The 19,458-nt window shown below is 36.5% G+C and overlaps 3 protein-coding genes across 4 annotated transcripts; all 3 read right to left on the bottom strand.

Annotated features, from left to right (window-relative positions):
- Positions 1-103: 103 nt before the first annotated feature.
- LOC135689663 (uncharacterized) lies at positions 104-6,336 on the bottom strand. 2 transcript variants are annotated; one of them, XM_065206974.2, is made up of 8 exons: positions 6,184-6,336; positions 5,599-5,663; positions 5,424-5,450; positions 4,542-4,658; positions 2,790-3,284; positions 2,389-2,486; positions 1,803-1,852; positions 104-1,071 (listed from the first exon to the last, which is right to left on the bottom strand). In XM_065206974.2, the coding sequence occupies exons 2-8, from the start codon at positions 5,648-5,650 to the stop codon at positions 897-899; spliced, it is 1,014 nt and encodes a 337-aa protein (XP_065063046.2). In that variant the 5' UTR covers positions 5,651-5,663; positions 6,184-6,336; the 3' UTR covers positions 104-896. The 2 variants fall into 2 exon arrangements, with proteins under 2 accessions (XP_065063046.2, XP_065063047.2); XM_065206975.2 differs by having other exon boundaries at positions 2,790-3,281.
- A 1,609-nt stretch (positions 6,337-7,945) lies between these two features.
- LOC135689665 (very long chain fatty acid elongase 5) lies at positions 7,946-12,380 on the bottom strand. The gene is made up of 4 exons (XM_065206977.2): positions 12,225-12,380; positions 9,990-10,117; positions 8,955-9,173; positions 7,946-8,426 (listed from the first exon to the last, which is right to left on the bottom strand). Exons 1-4 carry the CDS (start codon positions 12,232-12,234, stop codon positions 8,079-8,081), a joined length of 705 nt encoding a protein of 234 aa, XP_065063049.2. The 5' UTR covers positions 12,235-12,380; the 3' UTR covers positions 7,946-8,078.
- Positions 12,381-13,721: 1,341 nt separating this feature from the next.
- Positions 13,722-19,185, bottom strand: LOC135689664 (copper chaperone for superoxide dismutase). The gene is made up of 9 exons (XM_065206976.2): positions 18,731-19,185; positions 18,366-18,438; positions 17,853-17,987; positions 17,633-17,706; positions 17,163-17,269; positions 16,894-16,954; positions 15,891-15,968; positions 15,304-15,383; positions 13,722-14,430 (listed from the first exon to the last, which is right to left on the bottom strand). Exons 1-9 carry the CDS (start codon positions 18,869-18,871, stop codon positions 14,301-14,303), a joined length of 879 nt encoding a protein of 292 aa, XP_065063048.2. The 5' UTR covers positions 18,872-19,185; the 3' UTR covers positions 13,722-14,300.
- Positions 19,186-19,458: the final 273 nt, after the last annotated feature.

The following is a 19,458-nucleotide window of genomic DNA, read 5'->3' as shown; positions in this document are numbered from 1 at the left end:
AAATGCAAATGTAGCCAAAGGGATCATAAAATTTGGATTCAACAGGGGCTAAGCAACAATCATTAGGTATTAAACTTGAGAGAACAACGAGAGGAAACTGCAATTTTTGAAACATTTCGTTTTCGGTTAGGACTGAAAACTTAATTAAGTTTACAAGTTGTCAAGACTACATTATAAGAAGAAAATTACCAATTTTCTTCAACTACATTTATTTCATTGTAAAGCCGTAACTAGTTAATATACCATATATATTTTCTTCATAATATTGATTTGTTTTTAATTCTCAGTCTTCTAAGAATATAATATCTTTCTATGGAGAAATTCAGAAAATAGCTCAAGACAAAACAAGTGAAATATTGTGCTTTCTCGCATAATTCTTCTAAAATATTGATACTCTGGGGTCAGGATAAAACAAAAATGTTGAAAAATGGGAGCCATCTCCAAATCCTACCTGATGAAAAGGGGGTTGACTGCTAATGAAGTTAAAATATTGTAGAAAATGATCGCAACGGCATCTCGAATTCCAGAATGCTAGTAAAATTTTTCTCTTCGATGAAGCAGAGGGATCGAAGTAAAAAGCATCTTTACAAATCCTGAAAAAAACTAGGGGAAGGGGTTGTGGGTTAATTGCCGACTACCACGTACACTATGAATTCCTGACTTTTCGTTTCTTGGCCCCAATGGCTTCTTAAATGGCGGTAGCTACCCATTAAAGCACGGGCATTCTTACAATGCTCAATTAACGATATACTGAAAAACTTCACATGTTCTATGTACTCCATAAATATCAAACAGGTCCAATTTGCAAAAGAATAACCATCTACAACCAGCAACTAAACCACACGAAAAGCATTTCGAAATGAGAAAACTTTTAATTATGATTTGCATTGGGTTACTTATTCGCTTTCTTCGAGGTTGAGCATTGGTCCTTCAAGTGAATTCTTTACAACCAAAAGTCCGTTTATGCTCCCTGAGCTTACTAGTTTCTGCAGCTTTTTGTAGTCGCCATTAAAGTTGAAATTCACTCTCACTTTGCCAGTTGTTCGTGGATTTCCCTCGACTTCAGCCTCTCTGTTGTTTAAAAAAAGAAACCTCGTAAAATAGGTTGCATACTTCATTGTATACGACGCTGTATACGACGCTGTACACTACGTTGTACACTATGCTGTACACTACGCTGTGCTGTACACTCCGCTTTACACTACGCTGTACACTACGCTGTGCTGTACACTACGCTTTACAATACTCTGTACACTACGCTGTACACTACGCTGTACAATACGCTGTACACTACGCTGTACACTACGCTGTACACTACGCTGTACACTACGCTGTACACTACGCTGTGCTGTACACTACGCTTTACAATACGCTGTACACTACGCTGTACACTACGTTGGTACAAATATAATCAAGGGGCAAAAAGGATTCGTTCTTACGTAATAAATTTAAATTTGGGTAGAAATAGCACTGGGAAAAGCGCCTCCCTCCATCCACATAGGCGTATGAGACAAACGGGGTGGGAGGGCTGCAGCATCTCTAATCAGGCAACTTTTTCCAGTGCTCTGCATTTCAGGCTGTATTCGGGTAGTTCTATTTCAAAGAAGCTTTTAAATTCGGCCAACAAAGAATAACCAAGTTATCTTACAAAAAAGAGCATGAATTTTTTTCTATCGGAAACGTAAACTCAATACGAACAAGCTTTCTTAGATCCCCTTTCAAGCCCTTTAAAGCCCCCTTTAAACCCCAAAAGCATCAAAGATATCCTTAGTAGCTGGAAAAAAAATCAATGCAAAACTTACGAGAAGCTGACATCGGTAACAGCAGAATCATCTCCTAAAGCTTCACCAATCTGAAAAAGAAGACACATTTATCAAAGATCAGGGCAAGTCTGAGTCTTAGACACTACTTCATGTTAGATGTTACTTGTAGAAGCCTTTGTAAAAATTCGTTTGTTGACAAATAAGCAACCGACAGTATGCAAAACGATTAAGTACATCGAAACACAGCAAGCCTAAAGATTAGACTAAAACATTGAAGCAGAGGCCACGGGATCGAGAGCCCGCCCCGCAAAATGGTTTTAATAAAACACTGTTTGAAATGTATAGGAAATTACTTAATGAAGATTAAACACAGTTGATAAAAGACAATTAAAGCTAACTGAACACAGAGATTTTCGAAAAATTACTTGAATACCATGCCCGTATCCAAGATTTACGTAGATGGAGGGGTCGCACCTAGGCATAAAGGACACTTGTTCTCTTGAAAAATTGTGTTGCTTCTTTATCGGTTCATAATTTATCCGGTAGTTAAGTGTAAAGGGGGCCATTAGAACAAAATGCCCCATCGGGGATGAAGATGGATGTAACAATATTTAAGGATACTTACATCTTTTTCAAAATTCCCTGATAGAATCTTGAAAGCAGGTGCACCTTTGTCTTCGTATTTCTTGTCAAAATTCTGTCTTAGAGTCAAGTGCATTTTGTCTGAAATTAAATTTCATTTTAAGAAAAAACACGAAAAGATCATCCCGAAACGTTGACAACTACGCCATTTTCACCATTTATTCAGGGGGAGGCCGATTGCGAAAATGTTTCAGCTTGGCCAGTCAACAACAGTCTTTTCTATGTTTGTATGTTTGCAACCAAGATCATCAGGAAGGCTACTTTTTAATCATTTTGAAACACAATTATGAAGGTTTAGAAGCTACAAAAACTAAAAAAGCACATACTAACAAAATTAAACTTTCAGATATTGCACATTACAAAACAGTATATTAAGAAACGTACCATCTTCTGAGCCAGATCCTGAAAAGTGTTCCAGTCCAGTCTCTTTAAAATCAAGATCAACATCCGTGACGTCATCTTCCTCGTCATCACCGCCTTCTTCTTCCTTGTTTTGATGGACCGGCACTTTCCCCCTTGTTTTTGCCTTCGAAACAGATACAGCCTTCAGATCACCATTTTCAAGCATTGTTTCCATAAGGTTCTTCTTCTCATGACTTCTTTGTTGGACTGGTTTCACACCTTTGTCGTTCTGCTTTTCTTCATCTTCATATTTCTCAGCATTTTCAGTACGCTCCTCTTCTGCTGCTTTGTTGGTATCCTTTTGGTCTTTGTTCTTATCTTTTTCTTCATTTTTGGTGTTTTCTTCTGAATCCTTGTCGTTTTCACCTTTCTCTGTTTTCTTTACTCCAGAAGATTCTTCAAAGCCACTACTGGAACCTTCTTCAGTTGCTTCACCAGAGGTTTGATCTTCATCTTCTTGAGCCTCTACTGAAGCTTCTGAAGAAAAACGCACATTGTTATTAAAACGCTTAACAGTATCGAAAACCCCTTTTATGTCACTAAGTTTAGTAGGTTTTTCTTCTATTAAAAAGTCATTAGCGTTGTAAATTCTATCAAGTTCATTCAGGGCTGCATCGCCATCACTGAGCAGACCGGACCCTGAACTGCCTGATCCAAAGGATTCTTTTGTATCTTTTACAAAGTCATTTTGCTTTCCGTGCTCTTTTTCACCATCGCTCTTATCGTCAAAAACGTTTTCTTTTTCAATATGCTTAGATGAAGGGTGGGTTTGCTCATTTGTGGCCGGCTCCTCATCAGCCTGCGAATCTGATTCCTCTATATTTGTTTCCGAATCAAGAGCTTTCTCATCCTTGCTTTCCTTTTCAGATTTAGTGTCCTTCCCTGACGTATTCGTAGCCTCGTTTTCTTTATTAGCCTTTTGTGGCTGCGGGGCATTTGATTGTGGTAATGGTTCTGAAACATTAGTTGATTGTGATGGCGATGGTTGGTTGCCATAAGCAGCATTTGGTGAAGGCTGGGCAGCACTTGCCTGCATTGTGGCTGCTTGCTGGGCTGTTTGGGGTGTCTGGGGGTAGGCTGACGCGTCAGGCTGTTGAGTTTGTGAAGAGTACGCTTGTTTATTCTCTTCTGGCTCTGTGATAAGAAGGAGAGGAGATTCCGTCAACTGCAACTTCTGAAAGCTTGATATCTCGATGCAAAACTCGAACTTTATTATCAGTTCTTGCAGCCCTTTCAGCCAAGCAGCTCTCTAATTGTATAGCATATAAAACATTTCACCAAAACGGATGAGCAATGCAGGAGCTAAACTGATCCGAAAGAAAACATTTGTGCTCAGCTTTTGAAAGGATGTCTGATTTGCTTGGTGCAAATTGCTAAAAACTCTGCCATCCTATTCCTGACAACACCACTAAATGATAGCCCCCTATCGCACTCTTTGGCCTAGCATCAACCTTTGACTCCAAAACAAGTGATGAAACCTAGGCATCTATTAGCTTATACTATATATTTACAGAAGGGTAAATAAATATGTACTTTTTCCATTGATTGTGTTCTTTGGAGTTTGTTCACAGATAAAGAAAAGCCTGGTTAGTTACACCGAAACAGTGGTTAGTTTATAGACATCCAAACATTTGTTAGCAGCTGTGGCAAAATGAATACACTTTGGCTAAGAGTATATTTTAGGAAACGACAGCGAAAAGTTGGGTACGTTTTGATACTTTGAAAAGTACATACCTTTGCAGAATCCACAAGTTAGTGGGCATGTCGCTTGCATATAGTCTTGGTTCTGTTCGCAGAATCCCGCGTTTTTCCACTCAGGGCACTCATTGTATACATTTGTGCAGTGAGAAACTGAAAAAGATTGTAAAAATATATCAACGATACACAGATCAAGTCAAATGCTAAATCAATATAGATTGAGTCATTTATGAAGCTGATATGTAAAGCAGGGGCGGATCCAGAGCAAACTTGAAGGAGGGGCAGTTGGTAGTGGGGGCGCTGAAAAATTTTCAAAAATTGATGGCGAGAGAACGCTGTATACAACAATTTCAGATCCATTTTCGGAATAAACAACATAACTTTTAAGTAATCCTTGAAGCAAATTAACCTATCGGTCTCAGAAACGTTTCCACCTGATTCTCATTCTTTTAAAGGGGCGCACAATTTCTAAAAAAGGGGCGACATACTTTCTTCAATTCGTCGAGGGAGGGGCAACTGCCCCTAGTTGCCCCCCCCCTTAAATCCGCCTCTGATGTACAGACTGCACAGGCCTTCTCGATGTAATTATTTTCTAATTTTACAAAAGAGTTACCGTTGAGCCGTGTTAAGTCGTACCCAAAGTTGACTCGGACTTTCACTAAGTCAGATTGATTTTGAATTGTCACTGGTTTTTCCTACTTTACTCAAGACATAATTAATAAGTTAGACATTTGCTAAGTCAAATGAATTCCTTACACCTCTTAAAGGTCGGGCTTAACGGGATTCAACAGTAATGTTGATAAAAAATGTAGCCTTAATGTTAACTGAAAACCGCTTTTTTGTACAGATAGCATTTTCCAATTTATCAACGAAATATCAAAATCTGCATAAGAACAACATTTTGATGATCAAACTCACCTTCGTCTCGTTTTTCCAAAGGCAAACCTGTAGAGATGATAAGAAAATCAATTAAAATGCTACCTAACAGAATAACAAAAAAACTAGCCTTGATTAATAAAAAGCAATTCTGCATACATGTTGCGGATTAGCAGTTGAATTTCGCATTAGTCTTAACTTATACAATAATACTTACAGTTTGCGCAGAGTATTAAAGAAAGCAGACACAGTGCTGTATTGTACTCCATGTTGATAAAGCAGCTGAAAGGTAGAGAAAGCGAAGAGTTATTACTCGTCCCAAAACTTAATATCGACTACATGATTTTATAGCTTTTATTTCTATAATTATTTTCTGTAATCTAAACTCTAAAATTCATCCACCTCACAAAATTTTCTACTGAAAGGCGAAATTTCTACTCAAAACTTTCGAGGAGCGGGACTTGATGTGTTTGTTTAAGAAAACAAGCGATACAAAACAGACTCAAATGGTGCTTGCAAAAATCTTTAGCTTTGTTAACAGTGTCCAGGTTCAATAGAATAAAAACTCTGAAGTCGGGATGACTACTCTTATAAATACGTACTGGCTTTTAGTTTTTTATTGTTTAAATCAACTTCAAAGATAATAAGATAAAATTAGACAAATCATGATTTTACAATGGTGAATCATCAAACAAACTTAGTTATAAAAAAAAGCAACTGAAAAGAACTTTGTAATTCTTAAGGACGAAATTTAAAATTCTGTCTTTATAATATTTAATCAATTAAAATACAATAGCCATACCTTCACCTCTCTTTATTCTTGGCACTTGTCCTTCTCCTATAATTCTATTGAAAATGCCTTGCGGCTAATCATTTTGCCACGTTCGGTCTACAGGTAGCTTGATCATAAGATCGTGACATAGCGGCCATATGGTTAATCAGTGTACAGGTACGAAAGCAGCGCTCTTCAATTCTTTTGTGCAACAAGACCCTGACAAGGCAGGTAGCCGATCATAAGTAGACAGTTTAGATTGAAACAAGTTGTTGTGAGCGGCGACTCTTAATAATCTCTCAATATCTCTCAATAAGCAGGGTTGTCGATAGAAATTTTCAGTTATAGGGGAGGGGCGTTGTTCATGGGAGTTTTTTAACAAGATGGCATGGTCAGAAACTTCACCAAAGATAGATGATGCTCAGAGCTATCAAAACTTATATATCAGAACTTATGTTTTGGTGGTGTGGGGAGTGGGAGGGGTGATGGGAGAGATACTAGGAGGCAGATTAATGTGCAATGCTTTTTAATTAAATACTTTTAGGATGTTATTGGGAAATCTGCAGCTACCAGACCCCCTCTCCAATCTTGACGAGCCTAGGGCTTGCGGAATTTTTCGTAGATTGAAAGTGTTTATCACTTTGGTCTTCTTAAAATTGCATGCAAACAAACCTTAAAAAAATGCTAGAAACAATGACCTGATGTAAATGATTCAAAGGGAAGAAAGTAGCAAATCATCGAGCCACAAACAAATAAAGAAATTTACTTAATTCTAGCCGTAATCAATAAAACGTCGTTCTGATATTCAAGGTTTTATTATGAGATAAACGTAAATAGCTCCTTCACATCTCCCCACGGATGTGCAGCAGGACTTTGTACAGTAAACCATCGCATGTACGTGCCTACTTTACTATGGATTGGCTTAGCCAGGTTCGTATTAAGAAGGCAATTAGGCTCAGTTCAGGGTATTAAGATTCTTATTTGAAAGGAGCACGTAAAAGCTATTTCAGTGTTATCACTTTAATATCATGTATCACTGCCCTGGTCATTTGTCTATTGACTTAACTTCCCAGGAATATTGACAGAAATTTTGAACATAAAATATTGTACATAACATACTGGATAGGCACAACTGATAAGTTTCGTCCCGATTTTACCTAATTGTTCAAAACTCAGAAAGGGCATAAGGGTCAACAGCAAAAGAGATTTCACTGCTCTTTCCTTAAAAATCATTCTACGTCAAACTGAAACAGGGTCCATTCTTTACTACAAGGTGCATAATTTGAGAAAAACACCCTGTTGGCAGTTGGTTCTTAATTCTGTGGGCTCGTATATTCGGGGAATTACTGTAGCTAATTTCTTTTACTCAAAATGTATTTTATGGGGGTCTCGACATGCCAGGGTTGCTTTTGTAGGCGGTTCTTTTCAACGTTTTCTTTTTTCGCCAGAAGCCACACAGATGTGAAACTCTTTCCTTTTACAAGTATGTCATCAATTTTTTGGTTAGCCCGGAAGGCAGGACACGGGAAAAGTCTTTGTCTACACTTCGGGGAGCGGGGGTTTCTTGGCATTGAAAATCGACTGCTAAAATATAAATCAGTAAATGATACCCCGTGCAATGGTACAGTAACTTCTATTCGATTTGACAGACCAGTTTTCGCAGAACATTTCTGGAAGTCTAATGGTCGAACTCTAGGCTTTAAAAATGACTCTAGGCTCTAGAAATGGAAGCACCATTACATCTAACAGCAAGCTATTAACACAGAGGTCAAAAACACAAAAATCCAACAAATGACAAGCTTATAGAACAACTTCATGTAAAACAATAGATCTTCTGTTGATAGTTGTGTAGCTGCTTGTGATATATGTCTAATGTCTAATGAATGTTATGAATAAGCAACTTGTTTCTTAGGTCTTTTTTTAGGCTACTCTATCTTTTTAGGTTTCTTCTCAGCAATATATGCGATAAAATAAAAATTAGAAAAAAGGAGCAACATACTGAGTCCATAGAAAATACCATAAATACAAAAGCCATGGTACAGATAACCCAGTGTACATTCAATGAGTCCCAGAAGAAACTGAAATATTTGTAGCTGTGTCAAACGTTTCTTCCAAGATACATCAACAGAAGTGGCAATTGCAGATGCAGCATAATAAGTGTACAGGAAGACATGAACCATGGAGTTCAAAGCAACCATTGCGCCAATTGGCGGCCATGGTGCATACTTGTGTGCATAATCACCAAGAAGGAGGATTGATGAATGGTGGTAAACCTACAGAAAATAACAGTAAAGCCATCAATAACAATAGTTTTGCTTAGTTCTTGGGTTAGTTGAAATATCTTTTTTATTGAAATATTTTTGCATCACATTTGGACACAAAATTGAAATATCTTTATTGAAATATTCTTGCATCACATTTGGACACAAAAGGTGAATGCAATGAGGAAACGTAATGATACCCTTGAGCCTGAATAACCAAACAGCTAATGCCTCTTTGCTTCAATACCCAAAAACATGTAGAAAGTCAGGTTAGCGCAAATGCTTAAGATGGTAATAAGTCCTTAAATGCCTTTCATTATTTAGTATGGATAGCATTGCATTTGAGCATTTAAACACTGATCAGGCAATAGCTGACAGATTTAGACTGTCTATGAACTAAAAATGATTAATAGGCAAATTCAACTTCATCTGAATTTTCAATCGGTAATCTTCATGAATTTGTGAGTTTTTGTTTTAAAGTTTCACATCTAAAGGCACACAGCATGAATAATAAGCACTGAAAAATCTTTTAGAACTTACATGTAAGAAGGATATCTGTCTCTGCTTATGCCTCAGAACCATAAAAACTGTATCAAAGAGTTCAAAGTATTTGGAAAAAAGGTAAACATGAAGTCCAGACTTCACATATTCATTATGCTTCATTTCAAAAAAACATCCACAATCGAAGTGTCCATACAGCAGAAGCAGAAATGATGATAAGCTCAGCAGGGTGCATACAACATTGTGAACAACCATCACCTGCAAGAGGGAAGGGGAAAAATTTATTATCATACAGTCACAATCATTATACAGTGACTGCAACACTGGCTAAAAAATACAGTCACATACCTTGGGGTATAGGACAAGATGATTTTAAGTCACAACACAAATTTTCACACTTAATGCAATCAAAAGGCAATGCTAAACTACTCACACTAACTGTTGCAGTCATATATATGGAATATCTATTGTTTAAATAAATATGCTTATATCAAATGTCTCTGGAATCATGCTATTAATACTGTTTTGATCTGCTCCTCTGAGTCAGGGTTCTCTCTAGAAAAATGGGTAAGTCAAGGGTTTTTTTCAAAAGGAAGATGTTTTTAGTCTAAAGGATTTTGGGTGGGTGTTAGATTATGTTCTTGTATTGGTTCAATGGAAAATGATGGAAACACCCATTTTTAAAATCCAGTTGTTACTTTAAGATAAAGAAGATGATTGAAGAACACTTGCATCATTTTATTGGTACTGACAACCAAAATTTGCATTTTAATGCATCAGAGCAAAATTCACTGAAGGACAAAAAATGTTAGGGGTGTTGCATCCCCCACCTTTAAATCTGTCCCTGTAGCTTCAAACACTTAAAAGAATGAATCTCCTCAATCAAAAGTGACTCTATTGTAATTAGCACCAAGTGAGACCAAACTGTGGATCTTAAAACTATAAAATTACTATACAGAGAGAGGGATTCCGTTCCTGATATATGTCCCCTTAATTGAAGCACTGATTCAGATAGAAACCACTCTAACTCAATATTAAAGGGTAAACCATTAAAAAAGTTAGTAACTTTTTTACCTTCTTTAGAGAAAGTGGTGGGAATAATTTCTTCCATATCACAGAAGATGCCACAAATGAAAGGTACAGAAGCACCACTTTGAAGGATGGTAAGTTAGCAAAATCATAACCAAATTTGATATATCTCTCTGCAAAAAAAAGACAAAATAGTGTTTTTAAATAAGAATAAAAGCTAAGGCACAGAAAGTCAGATCGATGGGAGGGGCAGGGCCTAAAAACCACAGATTTATTTTGTTGTGTGCCACCTTGAGAAGCTCAAACAGAACCTTTTTTACATATTTGGCTTTAAGTATACCATTGGACATTCACAATAACCCTGAAGTATGGGTATTTGCCAGCAAGGGTGCAAATTATTTTTCGGGTGTGTCAGGACAAGTTGGACCAACTCACATACAAAATTGACTGAATCTTCAAAACGAATCTAAGCAAGTAAACCAAACATAAATGTATGTAGAAAATGTTTGAGGAATACAAAGAGACCCTACTTGGGGGCAGGCACTTGGTCAAATATTGGGGGGCGAGCCTATTGTTTTGATAAGATGACATCATATTTTCCCATTGTGTTCAAACAACAGACCATTGTCTTCCAAAGACTGGGGGTTGGGTGACTGCCCCCTTTGTCCCCTAGGTATCTGTCACTAGACTCCATACAACGGTAACACGGGGAATTCTTTCTCTTTTAGAAATGGATCATTCTAAAGAAGCCAGATGAAGTAAATACTTTTTTCTTCAAAATAGTGTTTTGAAAGCAACAAAACAAATTTGAATCATACATGGAAATGAATGCAGGACACAGACTGAAGAGGCACACAGACATGCAGAAAAGACACACTGTACTAGGAGCATCCCGGGGAATGCTCCCCTGGAAAATTTGGAATCTTCTTTTGCTATGCTTGCCTCCTAGAGACAAAAGAACCAAATAATCTTGTTTTATATTTGATTATTACTACTATATAATCCAATGATTATTTTAAGTGTCGCTTCCATGAATGTACAGTCTTAGGTGCATTAGATGACAAGAAATAACACTAAAAAAGCTCTTATAAAAATTTTTCAAGTAGAATAAATTAGAATGGTGACTTCAAATACCACACATTTGGTTTTTTTGTTTCTAACAAGTAGATACTTTAAGGTTTCTTTTTCAAGGGGCATGTATCGAGTTTGACAAAAAAGTTGTGGTGGGCCAAATTATTTCTATGGTTGTGTCTTCTTGGCTTTTCATAATATTTCCTTATAATTTGATAAGATCTTATTTTTTTTATGTGACACATTCTTATAATCATTTCTGGTACCTTTTATTTGTTTCATACTGAAATCAAAGATATGTTAAAGACTGCATTTTCTAGCCTCATTGTGGGTTGGTTATGTGCTTCTCCTTAGTAAAACATCACAGGCATATCAAAATTTGCTTTTTGGTCTCCTCATTTTTTCAAGATAAAATAATTTTCTGGGGGTGGTTCCACACCATATTTCTTTGCTTTGCACTGATTTGTGGGATAAAAAACATAATTGGTCAAGATCTCTTCCAATTATGTCCTACCTCCTTGGTGATTTGTTGTGTGCTTATCAATGGACTGACATTCGCTGTCGCCTATAATGCTTACACTAAGTCCAAGAGATGTAGAAAGGAAAGCCTTTTTCAAAATTATAGTTTAATAGCCTGGGACTGACTGGCTGGTAATATAGAGGGGGGTGTACACATCCCAACACCACTCTAATTTGCACCCCTGCTTTACTTCTTTCTAAAGGCCCTATACTTTTCTGTTATGTCACTGCCTCCAGCATGCACAGCATCTTGTAAGGGGCTGCCACAATAGTCAGAATGATTCACAATTTTGTTGAATTTCTTTTCAAGATGAAGGAGCAGAAATCATTTGACAAAGAGATATAAATTATATGCTATGCTGCCTATTTTATTTGAAAAGCCACCCAGACACACCCAACAGCCACACCCCTAGCATACCATTTGCTTTTGTCAAAGTTTTTTATTTATTTTACTTAAAATGTCAATACTGATCTTAAGAATAACGTAAATCTCTCAATGATCGGGTCTTCTTCTCCGATTATAAGGTCTGCTAAGCCATCATAAGTCTTGAATCACCGAAATACGACATCGACAAGGTTGCGTTGCCACCACAATGGTCAGGGTCACACTTACAGTTTCCTTTTTTGGTCATTTTAGTAAATATATCTTTTTACTTTCCGATGCAATTAGAAATGATATCAAAATAGTACCTGGCAGCATTTTTCTCTGTTTATGTTGTTCCTGGCCCTGCTTATCTTCATGGGTGACAGGCCTTAAAGAGATCAAAGTCTCAATTTCAAAACGAGAAAAGGGTGCTGGGAAACCTAGTGACGTCAGTGGAGTGAGAGCTCGGGTCTCTATTCTGTGTTGAAATTTCTACGCCTCAACTGAAATTTTTTTGTTCCTGTTTTTGATTTTTATATTTTGTGGATGTAAAGGGAAGTGGTGGTGCAGAAAATAATCAGTACCCCGGAAAATATTATCCGGACAAAAATTTGAGTATTTAACGCTCTCAGAGTGTCAGATGGTCCGGCAAAATTTGTTTGCCTTTAAATCATATTTCACATGTTGTAGGCTTGAGAAAATTCGTATATCTGTACTTGCAGTGATTCAGCCTACTAATCGACAGCCTTTAGATACAGAAAAGAATCTGGTACCCTGCTGTTTTCTCACGATGCCCTTCCTTCCTGATATAATTTAAATTGCATCCGATATGCTTGATCATCAAATGGAAAATGCCTTAAAATACTGATTCGTAATAAGCGAGTTACTTTCCGACTAAATTTGGATATGGTATGCCCGCCAGTATACTATCAAACTGACGGAATAAGGTGTATTCATAATTTGGTGGTCAGTATTTCAGTGTAATGTTGTTGCCCATTTAATCAGTTCCTACTATTATGTCTTGAGGGATTATCCAAACTAATGTGCCACTGCCAGCCGATGCACCTTGAGTAATACAAAGCTTGATTTCATGAAATTTAATCACGTTTAATATTTGACAGGGTACGCTTTTAGATGCCCCTTGGGCTTTTGTTTTGGACACAGATTACACAGATTGTTGTGGAGTTTGTGTTTATTGTACCACTGCTCGAGTAAGCTTTACATTGTGTCTTTTATACGGCTAAAGCAACAAGCGTGCAAGTGTGCATTGGCCTTGGGTATATACACTTTGTCTTGGTATAGTTTTGTTCTCACACGCTACAAGATAACCTGAAGTTAGACGTAGAGAGGGAAGGTTTTTCCTTTCCGACCCTGCCCACCCTACCCATATCTAGGTATTTCATGTGTTTGCAGGCATGTTAAATTTATCTTTCTTTTTTCGTGCATTGGTTAATGGCCGCATGGCTTGCATTTTTTGCATGAACAAGGTGTTGCTAGTCGACGGAAGAAGGCCATTGTTCTTCTTCTCAACCCCCTCAAAAACGGTTGGGCTTTTATTTATGGCCGTCCTTGCGATTGGCGGTCCAAATAAAAAATAGATGGTCCAAATAATGAGAGAACGCCACCTTCAGTCTTATGATTGATAATTGGTAAAATATTCTGAGGACCAACTTACTGTGCCCTTGCAGGAGATCGGATAACGGCATTTTGATGGCTCAAAATCATGATGAGTCAATAACAACAAATTATGAAAGTAGAAAAGAAAGTGACACATGCTTGATATTGATGTGTCAAACAGCAAACAAACACAAACAACAAGTAAATTCAAATTTTGAAAATTATTGAAAAAAACATAGAAACAGAACAAGGTAGTGGTTATATTTTCATTTCATTTACTTCTACAGTCAGACAACATTAACGAAAATTTTAAATAATCATTTCTAAATTTTAAGTCACCTAAAATCAGTTTTCAATGACGATTCGATCAAGTCCAGCCAAAGCACAGAATAGCAATTGAGAAACAATACCCGGAGGAAGTCGTACAGCTGGATCCCGTTCATTCGGACCTTCAAGGGAGGCAAAATAATGGATTTAGCAAATGCCCGACTAAACCACAGGGTACAACTTTTGCCTTGAATAGGGTAGGAAAAACCAATAGGAGTTGAAAACCAGTCCGACTTAGTGAAAATCCGAGTGATCCGGGGTATGACCAAACCGGATTCGACTGTAACAACTATCTCTGTATTAGAGGATTCTCCTCTCATTCCTAGACGACGCAATCAAATTCGATTGTATTGACTTATGGGTACCGCTTGAGAGAGACGTCCATTTCCGATGTTTTCCTGACACTGAATAGGATAGAGTGCATTCAAAAAGCTATATACAAATATATATATTCCGATTTACAACTGAGATGTCAATCCCTGCTTGGCCTCCTGTCTTTCTTCCCACAATGTTTTGCCGCTACATTGGCACACCCGTTTCACATTCTCGAAAAGTCCTGCTGACCTCGCTATGATTCCACAAGCAATGCTAAAAAAGAAGATTTTCACAAATGGAAAAACATACATATGGGATACATTGCTAAGTTATTTGCCTGCCTACCTCCGACTACACTAGAAAATATATTCTATAGATTTAAAGCTATTATATAAATTTGGGATAAGATTCTTTTAAACATGACACATTTTATAAACATCTTCTTTCCATCAAAGATGAATAAGTTCGCATGACTTTTGTGTGGACAGAGACATTTTCCATTTAATATGTTCATTTGATAAATTTGAAATCTTATAAACATTTAACACAGAGACGTCTTCATCAGCATTGCCATGCGTGGCTGTGAAAAGGTAATGAAAAATTTACCTATCTTTCCATTGAAAACTACTTCAGTATTTGTCATCTTCTTTATGTTAAATTTCGAAAAGATTAATCAACAATGAAAAAAGTTAAACATCCATATACAGTGGAAATTCTTGAAGACGGACTCCCCTATAAAGCATACGAATCTTGATATTGATAGTAAGCAGAGGAACGGACTGTGATCCTGGTTAAACTCTTCTAAAGGACTTCCTATTTAGCGGAACGATATAAAGCGGATACTCAGTAAAGCGGACACCGTTATTTGGACCAAAATGACATTTTCCTTTGAGTTTACTCTTTCTAAAGTAAACCACTCATAAATTGATTATTTTTTATCCATTCTAAAAACCCATTTTGTGCAAATTTTAGCCTTGGGTTCACAGAATAAGAAACCGTGTGTGTATTTAAACCTTTATACGAAAACAGAATAAAAAAGTGTTCCACTTAGCATAGAAGGAAATTCGGAATACTGTCCGATTTATAGAAACCCCACTTTGACTTATTATAAGTTATTTAGCTAGGTGCCTTTGATATGTCACTCACCCGTTACTACTGTTTGTGTCTTCATGAAATCTATCCTCTTCAGCATCAACTACCAGAGACCTTCCAATAATATCCCAAACCTTCGTGAAAAGTCAAAATATTTAGCACACTAAAACAATTAGGAAAATCTAACAGATATGATAAGGTTGAGAGTGGAAGGGAATAGCAGGCCTTGGCAGAAAGAGATGCAAAAAACATTACTAAGGAGCATTGGGAAATTGCTTTAATGCGACACTTAAACGAATTTATTTCGAAAAATCTTTTTGAAAACTTTAGCAAACATCACTTTTGGTCATGCAACATCGATCTAAATGTTTGATTCTAGCCAAAGCTGTATGAGACTGGAACACATTTCTCAGATCCAGGCCAGTAAAATCTCTCGAATCAAAGCAGTTATTTTAAGAGCTATGTGATCAATTGGTACAGCAAACAAAGTTCACTGTCGCTGGTTGTTGGTTCTATTCCTGCTCTGGCTATGTCACTAGCTCGCATTTTTCTCTCAGTGTAATTCTAATCATATCTAGCCAGTCCGAAACAAAAAGACCTCCAGTCTAAAAGTTTAAAAACGAAGTGGTTGGGATCCGTACCTTGACTTTTTCATCTTGAAATCTGAAAACTGATCTTCCATTGTGATCACTTTCAATATTTCCAAGGTCACCAACATGCTATTAACAAGAAATACTGCAAAAGTAGGTAGGGCTTCAAAACAATGTTAGATATAAATAAAAAATAATGCGTAAAACATTTCTTATAACTTAATTTCCAACATGTCATGAAATCTAAACATTTGATTAATCAATTTTAAAACTGCTGGGGGTGGGGGAGGTTGGTGTGTGCTTTTAACTTACAATCCAAAAACTGACTTATAGATTATGAAGGAGGTTCTTGCTTTGTAAAGAATTGCTGCTAATACAGTGGAATCCCGATATAACGAACTCTAAAGGGAACCAGAAGATAGTTTGTTATATCAGGAGTTAGCTAAACCTGGAGAAAACGTTTTTTAGGTCTTTTCGCAGTTTACGCCTAAAAAACCTGGGGCGGGCTTGTTTAGGCTATCTCCAACTTCTGGGCACATTTTACTCCAAAAACCAAGCTGAATTAAAATATAAAAAATGATTAGTCATCGAAAATGAAGATCTTTATGCTCCTCTTACAATTTGCTACCCAGACAATGGAAAAGCTGATATCGCTTCACTTGGTGGCTGCATGACGCCTTCGATTATTGCACATTCTTATTTGTTTTCTTCTGCTTCTCAATCTTGGTCTCTCAATAAAATTTTGTCATCGCTCATTGCCAATGTCTCATACATAAGAAGGTATTCCTTAGTGTCGATGTTCTCATTTGCAGTAATTTCTGATGTGATCAAAATTTAATCTAGTGCTCTGAGTCTATCAGCCATTCCTTGAAATGTATTGTAAGAAGTGTGTTGGGCAGAATCTAGGACCAGACATTTAGTTCATTATACCAGGATTTTCGTTATATCTGGGGTTTTTTAAATCGGGATTCCACTGTAGTAGGATGAAAAAACATAGAGTATACTGGCAGCTTTGAGGGTCATAATAAAACAACAATGGTAAATACTCACTAACCCTTACGCTATCCGTTCTGTTTCCATGATGTGTGTTGGTTGGGTTGAAGTGATTTCCAGTGCTACAAATGCAAAGACATTCAAAGTCAACACGATAGTCAGAAATGAGTAACAGCAATCATTCAGACCATTGCACACAAATTTGAGCCAAAAACACCATCCCACAATGGCACTACAACTCCAATTTAACTTTACAACAATACAACTCTGTTATTACTTTTGTTGTTACAAGCTTTATAAAGTAGAATAAAAGTTTTGGATTCTAGCTACCTTTGGCAGCCTTTTGACAGGTCACCCAATGTGTTTATATGCAGGCCATGCTTTCCCTTGGGAAGGCCATCAATAGTACCATCAATTACACAACTGTTTTCAGTTGTCTGAAATTTAAAAAAGATTGACTCACTGGTAAATGAAGGGGGTAAATGAAAAAAATATAAAAAGTTAGGGAGCATAGAGAGGCAAAATATTCTGTAACTGCATTTGGCTCCTTCAAACCTTAAAAGAGAATTACCTTGAATTTTGAATATTTTTAAAGTTCATGAATTTGATGAGCATTACCTTGAATTTTGAAAAATTTTAAAGTTCAACTTTTATATAAATAAAAAACAACTCAAAATATTTCCAAATATAGAAAATTCCATATACCACACACATATATATACACACAGAAAAGCAGTGCTGTATTTTAAAAAAAGATAAAAGTTACATTAGCAAATTAACTAACAAAAAAGTGGAGTTACCTGAACAAGCCGTACAATTCCATTTATTTGGTCACCCATGACATGTACAACTGCTGCTCCAATATGGCCTTGGCCTTCAAGTTGAAAAAACAATGAAAAAAGCTATATTTTTCTAGAAATATAGATGAGGAAAAAACTTCTCTGATGCCTGCCTTGAACTTAGATACAAGCAAAATGATTTGATAAAGGATTTCAATACCCATAAAAATGAAGGAAGCACCTTGACTATATCCATGTCCCCTGAATACAACTGTATCCCCACTTTGCTCTAACAAATTTTGAACAACACCAGAGGGCAACGTTGTCTCCAAAACAACACAACGCTTCTCAGAATTGATATCTAGCAACCTGATATCTAGAATTTAAATAAATACAAATGTTTCAGTGTCTAGTAATGACACTACTGAATCAATTTCAAGATTTACAAACTGACAATTTATTCAACACTTAAGAAAATATCCATTCTAGCCAGGCTACAATAGTGGCAGTAGTAAGTTTTCACATTGTTGGTTACTTTGTTCAACATTCTTCTATTGAACTATTGATCTTGATAAATACCATAGAGTGGATGTCAAGAAAATTAAAGAATTTAAAAAATATTATAGTAGATATATTTATCTTAGTGCTTTAAAGTGTATTTATTTCAATATATCTTTGCTTTTAGATATGGATAAACAAAGAAAACATTCAGTAAAAACCAAATACAAAAAGAAAAAAATCAATGAGAACATACCTTTCTGTGCCTTAATCAAATCTTTGATTTTGTCACTTGAGGAGTTATCTGCCATGTCTACAGCAAATTCCATCTGTTTCATTTGCATAAAATAATCAAAGGAAGATTAATATCTATGATAAATTGTGGGAAAAAACAAGTTTCAAATCAGTGCTCCGACAATAATGAGTTTTTTATCTTTGATTCTTCAAACTCATATATCAAGAAAACAAATTTTCAGGTTCTTACCCAGTTATACAGTTATAAAAGATTTATCAGTTGCTATAAAAACTTTTTCCAGGCATGCCAAATAGGGTACGTTTATTTAACTATAACGAGTAACAGCCTCACTGTAATTCTCTCAGGTATGCATTGAAACAACTCACAGTGGTAGGTATCATTTCTTCAAGTGATGAGGCCATTTTGGAACAATTACACCCAGAAAACTCTTTCCTGGAATGTTTCCCGATACCCGACTTTTTTACTTCAAGTTCAAGCAAATTTGTTAAATCTGAGTTGAGCTGCATTGAAAGATTGCAAAAGGCTGCTGCGCAGCTCCACGAACATTGCCTCCGCACTCTCTATAAAGCCCCCCTTTCATAGCAAAAATTTGAAAAACAGGAAACTTTCTTTCTGCAATAATTAAAACGAGAATATGTTCGATATATCAAGCAAAAATATTCGAGCAAAACAAAATAAATCAATTTTCCAATTTTTTTCATCATCATAGTTTCTATGGATTTACTCTTGTTGAAATCTCAACGCAAGCAAGTCCAAAAGTACCCCTGCAGCTAATTCTTCTGTGTTTTAAAAACATACTATTTACTCAAAAAATTTAAACAAACTTCAGAAGAAATCTTAAGAATATATCATGCCGTACACGTAAACTTGGTTAGAATCATTTGAACATATGTATAATAAAGCACCATGCAACCATGCAAAGAGACCGACGAAAAATTATATCTAAAGCAATGATTATAAATGCTTGGATAAATATCAATGGCGGCGCCAGCCGCTACGCTCTGGGGGGGCAGGGTGGGGGGGGGGCAGAACAAAAAAGACTAGGCCATGCCATTTTAGCACTAGAAAACGCCCTTTTGCAAACAAAGGAAGC

This window comes from Rhopilema esculentum, chromosome 5 (genome assembly GCF_057945365.1).
Source record: "Rhopilema esculentum isolate cy_ngs chromosome 5, ASM5794536v1, whole genome shotgun sequence".
Taxonomy (NCBI): Eukaryota; Metazoa; Cnidaria; class Scyphozoa; order Rhizostomeae; family Rhizostomatidae; genus Rhopilema; species Rhopilema esculentum.
The sequence above is the reverse complement of the archived record's forward strand: the minus strand, read 5'-3'. Positions and strand labels throughout refer to the sequence as shown.